The sequence below is a fragment of the Phalaenopsis equestris genome, unplaced genomic scaffold (assembly GCF_001263595.1).
Source record: "Phalaenopsis equestris unplaced genomic scaffold, ASM126359v1 Scaffold233317, whole genome shotgun sequence".
Taxonomy (NCBI): Eukaryota; Viridiplantae; Streptophyta; class Magnoliopsida; order Asparagales; family Orchidaceae; genus Phalaenopsis; species Phalaenopsis equestris.
The window spans coordinates 3,146-15,462 of NW_018251267.1; the positions used below are offsets into that span (position 1 = coordinate 3,146).

The window sequence follows — 12,317 nt, forward strand, 5'->3', positions numbered from 1 at the left end:
AGATTACAATTAACAATTTTACAAAAATTAATGATAGATTTAGAAATATTAATGTAGAGATTTTAAGCTTTGCTAAATTTTCTAATAGTACTATAACTTAATTTTAATATGATGAGAATCAGTCTTACTGAAGATAACAACTTAATTAGCATAAATCAAGTGATTTATAGTATCAACATTATTATCTTTAAACAAATGATTATCAAATATAAAAAAAAGAGAACACATAACAGTAGCATAAGGCGAGAGAAGAAATTTATCTTTAAACAAATGATTATCAAATATATAAAAAAAAAAAGAACACATAACAGTAGCATAAGGCGAGAGAAGAAAATCATGCCTTATTCCTGAAGAAGAAGCAAAATAGTCTTTTTGTCTAGTAATATTAATAATAATAGAACAACTAAGATCAAAAGTTCTAACTCCAATCCATTTAATAAAATTATATGGAATGTTAATCCTTTGTAATATTTTATAAAAAAATTGTCTATTAACGTTATCAAAAGTTTTAGTGATATCTATTTTAGCACAAAATTTTATAGCAAATATGCAGTAATTAAAACTATTGACATGTTCATTTTCTAATATAATATTATCAGTAATATCATGACCTTTAATAAAATTTACTTTGATAGGATGAATAATCTTAGGGAGAATCACATTAAGTTTATCAGTCCGCAGAGTAGCAATAATTTTATAAAAAAAGTGTTACATAAAAAATTAGGATGATAATAATAATGAAAAAAAAAACTTAGCATAAGATCTTTTAGGGATAAAAATAAAAGCAGAATCTTCAACTTTATGAGAGAGTTTGATAATGATAACAAAATAAATAATAGCATAAATGCAATCAGTGTTAATAATATCTCAAGCGTATTTAGATGTTTTCAAATTAAAATAATTAGCCCTTGGAGTTTTATTAGAACCAATCGAAAAAAAACATTAATATTCTTATCCAAAAAACATTGAGTCAATAAAAAAGAGTCTTCACATATAAAATTATTAGTAGGAAACGAATCCCTAAAAATGATCATTATTAAGTAGACCATTAAGTAGATTAGAATAAAATTACTTGTCCTCAAGACTATGAATATAGTCACCATTAACAAAAATCTCTTTAATAAAATTAGAATTGTGACTACATTTAGCTTTTCGATAAAGGTATCAATATTTATCGTCACCTTTTGTTAACTAAGACCATTTAGCTCTTTGTTTAGCCCTTTTCTAGTCACAAAAAGAAGCATTAAAAGTAATTTTTAGACATAAGAAGTTTGATCTAGAAAATCATTAGAAAGAGGAGTATTTTCAGGTTTAGTCAATTTATGATTTTATTGATATTTAAGATTAACAATGTATTTAGAAAAAAATAATAGAGGAATTTCAATGTCACCCCTTAAAAGCTAATTTAATATTACAGAACATATTGCAAATAGAAAAAATAGGATCCCCTTTTACAAGAATATTCCAAGCTATTCATAACATTTTAAAAAAAAAACATGGCAAAATTGCCAATATTTCTTATATATAAATCTACAATGCACTTTGTAAGAATTGCCTAAAGAAACCATAATAGAGTGATGATTAAAAGAGTATGCATTTAAGATTTCTAAAAAAGAATTAGAAAAAAACTAATTCAATAAGCATTGCAAAGAGCTATATGAAGGAGGCATCCAATGATATTATTCAATTGATTATTACATTGAATAAAGGAATAGCTAGAGTTTTGTAGCTCAGTAAGAGCAGGATTAAAAAAAAACAATTATTAAAATCATAAACCTTGCATGGCAAAGAGGTAGACCGCTCACTCTCTCATCTAATCTGAGAATGCAATTGAAATGTTGGAGTAAAACTCAGAGAGAAGAAATATTATCCGAAATAGTGGCAATAGAATTCCGTAAACACTATTATCCACTATAAAATTTTTCCATAATGAAACACTCCCAAGAAACCGTAAAAAATCGTCAAAGCGTCACTTGAAATACCTAGAGCGCCGTATCCCATCGTGTCAAGCAAGGTTCAACTCAAATTCAGCAATTATTTAGATCAATTATCGCTCGTTAGCACTCCAAAAGTAATTTCGAAAAAGTTATTTTCGAAAATATCCTCCTTAAACCCATTATTTCACCCGAGTACTCCGCCCCAGGTGGTCCCGTCTGTATTCAGCAATTATTTAGATCAATTATCGCTCGTTTGCACTCCAAAAGTAATTTCGAAAAAGTTATTTTTGAAAATATCCTCCTTAAACCCATTATTTCACCCGAGTACTCCGCCCCAGGTGGTCCCGTCTGTCTACTTCACCGTTCCATTTACATCGCCGTCCCCCAAAAAGACCCTCCCTACTCCTCCTCCTTCAAGCACTCGCTCACGTGATCAGACCTCCCCATTACCGTCTGATCCTGGCCCACGCCTGTACCCCTCCGCGTGCCCTCGCTATCAAAGCTAGGGCATTCACGTAAATCCATTTCCACCGGGATTCCCCCGGCATCCTGAATAAACTCCTTTGATTCAACAAATCAAAACACTCAGCCCCTAATAGCAGCTCGGCCCACCCGGCTTCTCATCCAACCCGTCTCCCTGCGGCCCAATCATTTGGTAGCTCCGCCTTCCGCCGCCCATTGTCCAAATGTACGCCCTCCCACGTGCGCGTCACATGCCGAACAATACTAACTCGGACCTATGTAGCTCAAATTTAAAGCCGCGCATCCCCGCTCGCCCACCATCTTCTCCCTCCCTCCCTCACCATTTCTCCATGTTCTCACCCGAGGATCACCGTTTTCTTTCCTATGAGCCAAGACCGGCGCCTGTCGATCACCGGCGATGGAAACCGTCTGTCGAGATTGCCCCGAATTGCCCTCGTTGTGATTCCTCAAACACCAAATTCTGCTATTACAACAACTACAGTCTCACCCAGCCGCGCTACTTCTGCAAAGGCTGTCGAAGGTACTGGACAAAAGGCGGTTCACTCCGCAACGTGCCAGTCGGCGGAGGCTGCCGCAAAAACCGCCGTGGAAAGTCAGTTCGACTTTCCACCGATTCCATCACCTCCACCTCTTCATCAAGTAGTAGCCTACAGATTGATAGCACTCGAGGACCAGAATCCGGGCTTCGCCCTGACCAAGCACTCGATGACATGTTCGACAACTATCATCCGAAATCGGAATCCGGAGGCTCCAATATAGATATGGCAGTTATGTATGCTAGGTACTTAAACCATGTGCCGGATAAATTGCCTTCAGATATGGACGATTCATTTGGGTTTATTGGATCCGTGACGGCCGAATTGTCATCGTCGTCAACGCCATCAACTGATATGAACTGCCAAGCTATTAGCCAAGCAGATGAAGCCAATCTAGAATTTATGGCTGGCAATTGCGGGATGGACGAGTCTGTGGTCGAGCTAGGCTTCGCCGTAGAACACGGAAGCTTAGCGTCATCATCGATCTTGCCAGAGGTGAACGGCGGAGATGTGTTTCCCATGAATTGGGGTTCGCTTTATCCGAATATGCCGTGGCCGGCACAGGAGAAGAATTCTGTGGTGGTGGCTGCTAGAGCGCCGCAGGAAATTGGATCTAATCATCATTTTCAAGAGCTTATGATTGGGGATTGGATCTCTATGGAGCAGTCTGGGTTCGAAGCATTTTAGAGGATGATTGTTTGTTAATTTGTGGTCTTCAGTCTTCGATCTCTAAATATCCTTATCTATATTTTTCTATGTATATCGCAATAAGCCTTTAAATTTTTTTTTTTTAATGATCTGCTTTCGGTATATAGAGCGGTGGTGATAAGAATTCAATTCGATAAGATCAATAAAAGGAACATCTCGCCACATTTTCCTTGCTAGATTGTGCAATAATATTTTTACGTCGGAATATGATTTTTTTTTTATTTAATCTGTGGGGTGGTGGTGTGGAGAAGATGTACTGTGGATGCTAGTGTTCCTGATCTCGAGTTGAATTACTGCAACTGAGATCGGTTATTTTGATATATGTTCTTCAGGAATTTGGTCTTGAGCTGCACTGCTAGTTTGCCAGCTAGCATGGGTGCGACCAAGCACTCGTATGGAATATTAAAATTTTACTGGTGGGTGCACTTTATGTATTGCCCTTGTACCACGTGTACATATGTATATTTAAAATTTAGTTTTCTAAAATACTGATATTTTTCAACTACGAAGAATGAGATTTGCAATTCTCTTTGAAATTATATTTCAAAGTTCTCTTTTGTTTTAAGTGGGAGAATTTATGATTACATTCTTTTGATGACTATTTGTAAGAGTTTCTCTAATTAACTGACTTGAATATAGCTGAAAGTAAACGGTCTGCGCCAATAAAGATTGAAGTTCTTACTTCCTCAGAAACATTGTTGCTGATTTTTTTAAAAATACGTAGTATCAGACTGGTTTGAAATAACTGAAATAATAATTTTATTACTCACCAGAAATTGTTGCATGGTCGGCAGCATCAGTTCAAGTTTAAAACCTGCGTAATTGTATCATGGATGGCTCTTTTATCCTAGCTCATTTATTATACTAATTTTGAACAATCATAGCGGGATAAAAGATAAATTTATGTCTCAAGTTGTCTAATGATTCGGTGTTGTGGAATCCTGATTTGTCCATGAATCATCACACTCAAAGAATAGAGCATAAAAAAATGAGAGGGACAAAAATAGATGAACAACAATATGTCTTGTCTATCTCCTTTTATTCATATAATGTTCTCCTTATTTATAAGAAAAATGGTAAAATATAGTGATATTATATTTTCGCCTCAGTTTAGATTGAGGTTGTACAAAATATTCTTTGTTTTTGCATATATGAGCAAATAGCTCGACTGTTATCTGGCTCGGCCAACTTGGTTTGTATGACTTCAGCTCGGTAAGGCCGAACCAGTCGGCTAGGTTGAGCCGATGTTGTCGGTCGACTGGGCTTGGTTATCAATGGATTGGCAGCACTGATTCAATCGGCTAGGCTTTGTCGATTATTTAATCTATTCTGGCTGCAAGATATTGATCATTGAATGATGAGCTCTTATTGGCTGAGCAAGACTATGCTATAGGATGGAGGGTGAATCACTATAACTCAATTAGGAGAGCCTTTAGAATGGCTAGAAGGCGATATTGTACTGTCAATTCTCATTCCCCGATGAGGTGCCGATACTCCTAAAAAAAGTTCAATTTTTCATATGTTTTTAATGCCTATATTTGGTGATTATCAATGATATTGCACTTTAAAGGAAGGTATTTTGTATATTTTTGGTTTCAGGTACAGGAAATGGAGTTTTGGAGAAAAAGAAGCAAAAACGGTGCAATTTGGAGAAAAACAAAGCAAGAAAAAAATTTATGTCATGACACATTTCGATATATCTTTCTATGCTTGATCTATTTTACACTTCTCACCTATTTTTGAATGAAATTACACTTTAAAGAAAGATTTTTTCATGCTTATTTTATAGGTCTATCTGTTAGGAACGAAACTCAACTGAAATGGGGCGAAACAGAGCTGAAACGGAGTCAAACGAAGCAAAATGGTGGAGTTACTGTAGACTAGTGGCACCCAAACTAGCGCCGACAGCGCCCAAAACAACGCCAACGGCGCCTGAGACAGCTTGGACATGATTTTGGGCAAATATGGCCGAGATTCAATGTATTTGGATGATTTTTAGAAGGTGTATTTGGACAATTTTTTGGAGGTTGCTTGAGGAATCTCTTGAGAAATTCGTCCCTACACTATAATAGAGTGATTTTATGTTATCCGAAAAAGGGATGTGTGAGTGGAAAAACATGGAGAATGTTTATAGATCTTAGAATAGGAGTGGACATGTAGATTTCTACCTTTTTGGAGAGATTGGAGAGGGGATTATGAGAAAGTCTATAAGGAGATATACTAACATTGCATGGATCAGCAGTAGACTTCGTGGGAGAGATTTCCATCTTTCTTTCAAGAGAAAAAAGCTAAGTATTGTGTTCTTCATTATCTTATAATTTTGTAAGCACTTATCTAGTTAATTTGCTTTGATGTAATAAAGTTTTTCACTGTGTTTTCTTCGTGCTTTGTGATGTGTTTCTCTTACTCTCTTCTTTTTTGGAAATAGTGGCATGAGAAGATTATGTCGTTATTTTCCTTTTACTTTTCTTTTGAAATAAGTAGGATTCATGTTTAGGATATTGGGATGCATGCTTGAAGAACTTTTAATTATAAATGTAATGATTTTTACTTGCACTTCATTTATATTACAATAAGGACCCGTTGTGGTGTTAAAATTCCTTTTAACTGCAATAAGACCCGAGAGGGTGGTGTAATTCTTAACAAAGTGGAACTACATTCAAATTTCATGGATGGTGAAGTTCATGGGGGCTGAGTGCAAATAAATTGGGAAATATGCATATTATTAGGAGAAGAATTGGAGATTCTATGGTGACAGACTAAAATCCCTAATTTGGTCTTAGTGTTTAAGAACTAAAGCAAGAATTAGCCTTCTGGGGAAGGGAAGTGGGAGTTCTGCAGTGAGAGCCAGTATCCTCCCAACTTAATCACGAATTTAGAACTAAGCCTAAGATTAGCCAATGATTCTCTATAACACTTGACTGAGGGTAGAGAATTAAAATTGCTCTTATTTGACACATACAATATTTAATGTATATCATTCCTTTACGTTATCCAATTCACTTCATAAGAATAACAGTTTTTAACATCTTAAAATTCTCTAAACCAATTCATCCAGAAAGGGTTATCGTTAGAATTAATATTTACATTTAGAATATTTACATTTAGTATTTACATTTAGGAATAGTTACTTTCCTTACATATAACATTTGCATTTAGGAGTAGTTGCTAATAAAATACAATTTTAATCAACATTCCAAACTAAGAACTAATAGTAGTAGACTGGAATTTGACTAAGGACCACTTTTCTCGCTTTCTCGTGGGATTGATATTTGGATCTTAATCAGAAAGTTCTGTATTACATGAAGCGATAGGTGCACTTGAGTAGAACCCATATTTCATGAACTATTTTCTATATTTTATAACATTTCAATTTTTCACATTAAGTACTTTAAGTACTTAATATAAATTGGGTGGCCATATTTTTCAAAACTAAATTACTGCGTAATTTTGGGATGGGGCGTAATTTTGGGATGGGTCATAATTTTGGGATGGGTCAAGTTTTTGGCACTGTACTAGGGACTTAAATTGACATAAAACACGTAGAAAAGCAGCACACACTAGGGGCACATCAAGTTTTTGGCGCCGTTGTCGTGGAAGCTTCGGTAAAAACTATAGGAGAATTTTAATTAAACCTTTTAGACTTTGTTTTGGAATTTATAGTATTACATAGTGTGTTTAGTTATTGTTTGTTTATTTTAAAGAAAATTAAAAATACCAAAAATATTTTTGATATATATCCTATTAGTTATGTCTTTAAATTTGTATGCGTAGTTCAAGAGTCGCATACCTTGGATTTTATGACTCTGATTTATAGAGAACTTTTAGGAGGATGATGAATTAGAAAAGACTCCATGAATTTAATGTAAAATAGTGGATCAAAAATATAATGAATATTCAGATTTGGATTATAATGTTAGTTGCTTTGAAAGCGTTAACTCTAAGAGAGTGGCAAATTTTCAAGAAGATATGCTTACTATTTTAATTTCTCATATTGCATATATTGAAAGGAAGTTAGATCAATACATAAAGAGTTACTCTCAAGGTCCCCCAATTATTAGGAAAAATTCATTTGGACAATTGATTGAGCCTAATTATTTTGAAACTAGCCATGAGGTATATGATTCTTATTCTGATTATTACAATCTTGGTTGGGAAAATTATTTGAATTTTAACAGGAATAATAATTTTGGAGGAGAAGACCAATTTTTAGAAGATAATCAATTCAGTCGAATGTATAATTAGAATAATCAGGGCTATTATAATGATGAACTTTATTTTCCTCATAATTTTAACTTCAACCCCCAGAATGAGGAGAAGGATTTATTAGAAGAGGTTGTTATTAAAATGGAGAGTGAGCTCGAGTGTCAAGGGACCGTAATAATGAATATGGAAAACTAATTGGGGCAGATTATTAACTCAATTAATATTCATCCTCAATTTAACTCCAACTCACAAGATGAGGAGAAGTAATTAATTTTAGAAGAGGTTGTGATTCAAATGATAAGTGAGTTGGAAAATCAAGAGGTTGCACAAAGAAATGTAAAAAACCAACTGGGGCAAATTATTAATGCAATTAACAGTTACCCCCCAGAAATTTTACCTAGTGACCCTGAGATAAATCCTAAGGATATAAATGATATAAATGATGAGGATATAAATGATGAGCAATTTGAAATTATTGAATTAATATTTAGAAGAAAATTTGAGGATATGTTTCAAAAGAACTTTGAGTTGAGAAATGAGGATAAGGAGATAAAAAGACAAATGGAAAAAATCCCTAGAAAATTAGAAAAACTTATTTCCTCAATTAAGATAAATATAGAAAGACCACTTCTACCATTTACTGAGTACCAAGGGGAAGAATTGAAAGACAACATTGAACAAAAGAGGAAACAAGAAGAATTTGATCCAGAATCTGAATTATCTAGAGGTAATCCGATCCAAAATTTGGGAGATCATGAAGTATCTTATAAAGATCCATTCTTATAAAATTGAAGGATGATATTCATATGAAAATTGAGAAAATCACTAGGAGAATATTGGATCTAGAAAGAAATATGAGGAACAATGATATGAATCAATCTAAAATAAAAGAGTTGAAAGAAAACTTTAAATTCGAGGACTTTGTAGGAATTGCTAGATTTGGAAAAGATTGGGTGATTGATCAAGGAATATTTAAATGGAATTTTGATCCAGGTGGAATCATTTTTCGGGCTAAATGTTAAAAAAAATGCTTTATGGGAGGCAACCCATAGTTATTTGTGTGGTTTGATTTAGTGTGCTTAAGAGTTATGATTGTTAGTGTTGTATTGTGTTTGATTTAGTATGGATTGATCAGATTGATTGATGATTGGTAGATGCTTAGATTGTTGGTGGTTTGATTTGCTTTTTGTGTGTCATGAGGGAGGTGATTTCTTAATAACTTATTATGGTTAGACTTGTATGTTCTCTTATAGCAGTTGGATCAACGAATCCACTACAACTCGGATCTCACCCGAACTTGAGTTTTAGAAGAGACATTATGAATTTATCAGTGAAAATTCCATCTCAATTTTGTTACTTCCTTTCATTGACCTTGTTTTAATTTGGTAGGAGTAGCTAACCTATTTGATGAGTAACATGTAGATGAATATGCACTATCCTTATAAATGTTCTAGGTGCTTAATTAATGGGATATGGTGACATCTGAGGTTTGTGTTCGCGACCCAATGTATCAGGGATAATTTTATCATTGGGATTAGAATCTATAAAATCATGTATAAGTACCCAATATATATGTGTAGTGACTCCATTAGAAATTGGAAGTAAGTTAGTGAGATGCAATGTGTTAAAGGAAGAATTGACCTCATTTATCATGTGTGTTCGTGTTTGTGTTACAATAAAATATAGAAGTTGAAGAACATTTTTATATTACTATGTTGATACCTATTATGCTAGTTAGAATTTTGTTTACTTAATTTCATTCAAGCATGTTTAGTTTACATTTACTTACTTCTAAATGTTTGCTATCCTGCTAAATTGTAGATGTTTTTTATAGAAAATTTTGGAAGATAGAACTTCTGAATTGTTTTTCTTCCTACTTATATCTTCTGTACTAAATGTTATACATGTTAAACTCAAATTTGGGGATAGGAAGAAAAATAAAATTTTAAAGCAAGTATACTTCCTTTTAGTTAAATATTATTGCAAGCATATTTTAGGCTAAATTTACTTTCTCTTGCACTCATTCTATTCTGGTTATGAATGTATATGAATATTATAGGATGTTGTAGTATTAAGTAGATTCAACTCTTACTTTTTCTTCTTGCTACATTTTATGAAATTAATTACAAAATATTTTAAAATTTAATTTCGAGGGGGAAGAAAAATTTCTTTTAAAAGAAAGAAACTAAATTTTATTTTTCCTCAATTAGCTATATTTTTAAAATTTAATATAATATGACCTTCGGTATTAGAGGCTAACTTTAGGTAACAAAATTTGTGTTTCTAAATATATAGTAGACTTAAGTAAAAGTCTTCAATAATGAAAGTTAATTCCAGAGTTAAGATGTTTGGTATGAATGGATAAGACTATGCTTTTTCTATTTAAAGTAAAGGACATTGCATTTTTGAAAAAAGAGCAAAAGGATGCTAAGGTTTTTGTGAGTGACAAGCAAGTTCATTTTTGGTCTTTTTCCATTTTAATTATCGATATGAATAATTTAGTTAAAAGTTAGTGTCTTTTGAATTATATTATTTTGAATAATAGTTAAGAAATAATCGAGTATTTCAGTTAGGAAAGAGTTGACATTCAAAACTATTAAATAAGCTTAATAAAATATAATAATGCTCAATCAAAATAAAAGAAAAAGAAAAAAAAGAAAAGAAAAGAAAATAGAAGCTTGAGGAGATGTATGTGAGGAGAAGCTTGAGGAGATGTTTAATAAAAAATTGGTTTCACTTGAATAACTTGAGGAAGAAGGCTATATTACATTTTGTAAATTTGTATTTGAGTATCAGCATTCTTACTAATAAAGATCTCATGAAGTTCTTTTTCATATGAATATTCTAAGTAACTTTAATATGACAAATTGCAATTCTTCTTGAAATGAATAAAGAATAAAAAATCTGAGACTTTACTACAAAGTATTCTCACACATTTAGTTTTTAACTTAAGTTGTTAAAAAATTTTCTTAAGTTATGCTATTATATTTAGTAGATAAAATTATAAAAATTTAGAAGTTAAACTTTGTACCATAAGTCATTTTTTTATGTAGTAAAAGTGTTACTTGAGACTTGAGGAAAAGTAACATTTAAGTTTGGGGGAGTTTGATATGCCTAAAAAAGGTTCAATTTTTCATATGCTTTTAATGTCTATATTTGGTGATTTTCAATGATATTGCATATTAAAGGTAGGTATTTTATATATTTTTGGTTTCAAGTACAGGAAATGTTGTTTTGGAGAAAAAGAATAAAAAAATAGTGTAATTTGGAGGAAAAACGAGCAAGAAAGAAAATTTTATGCTGACATATTTCGATATGTCTTTCTATGCTTGATCTCTTTTACATTTCTCACATATTTTTGAAAGAAATTAAACTTTAAAGAAAGGTTGTTTTCTTACTTATATTGTATTTCTATCTGTTAGGAATGAAACACAATTGAAACGGGGCGAAACGGAGCTATAATAGAGCCAAATGGAGCAAAATGATGGAGTTGCTGCAGACCGGCGTCGATGGCACCCGAATTCATAGAATGACAAAAAAATAGCACCAACAGCACCCAAAATGTCTTTGATGACTCTCAAGACAGCTTGGACACAATTTTTGGCGGTTATGATCGAGATTCAATCTATTTGATGAATTTTGGAAGGTTGCTTGAGGCATCTCATGGGAAATTTGTCCCTAAACTATAATAGAGTGATTTTATGTAAGAAAAAGTGGTGTGTGAGTGAAAAAATGTGGAGAATGTTTATAGATCTTAGAAAATGAGTAGAAATGTAGATTTATACCTTTTTGGAGAGATTGGAGAGGGAATTTTGAGAGAATCTATAAGGAGATGTACTAGCTTTGCATGGATCAGCGGTAGACTTCGTGGGAGAGATTTTCATCTTTCTTTCAAGGGGAAAAATTTAAGTATTGTGTTCTTCATTATCTTATGATTTTTTAAACACTTATCTAGTGGATTTGCTTTGATGTAATAAAATTTTTTGTTGTGTTTTCTTCGTGTTTTGTGATGTGTTTCTCTTAATTTTTCTTCTTTTTTGGAAATAGTGGATGAAAAGATTATGTCATTATTTTTCTTTTACTTTTCTTTAGAAATGACTAGGATTCATATTTAAGATATTGAGATGCATGCTCGAAGAAATTTTAATTACAAATGTGTTGGTTTTTACTTGAACTTTATTTACATTACAATAAGGGCTCGTTGTAGTGTTAAAATTTGTTGTAATTGCATTAAAACCTGAGAGGGCGGTGTAATTCTCAACAAAGTGGAACCACATTCAACTTCCATGGATGGTGAAGTTCATGGGGGTTAAGTGTAAATAAATATGACAATATATATATATATTTCTAGGAAAAGAATTGGAAATTCTAGGGTGATAGACTAAAATCCCCAATTTGGTCTTAGTGTTTAAAAACTAAAGCGAGAGTTAGTATTTAGAGGAAGGGA

At 32.8% G+C, this 12,317-nt stretch overlaps 1 protein-coding gene across 1 annotated transcript; it reads left to right on the top strand.

The window, feature by feature from the left end:
• The first annotated feature begins 2,611 nt into the window (after positions 1-2,611).
• On the top strand, positions 2,612-4,063 carry LOC110038623 (dof zinc finger protein DOF5.3-like). The gene has a single exon (XM_020743511.1). The coding sequence runs from the start codon at positions 2,624-2,626 to the stop codon at positions 3,641-3,643; it is 1,020 nt and encodes a 339-aa protein (XP_020599170.1). The 5' UTR covers positions 2,612-2,623; the 3' UTR covers positions 3,644-4,063.
• The last annotated feature ends 8,254 nt before the right edge of the window (positions 4,064-12,317 follow it).

Coding starts and splice junctions, on each gene's coding strand:
- LOC110038623 (XM_020743511.1), top strand. CDS start 2,624: ATGTACGCCCTCCCACGTGCGCGTCACATGCCGAACAATACTAACTCG.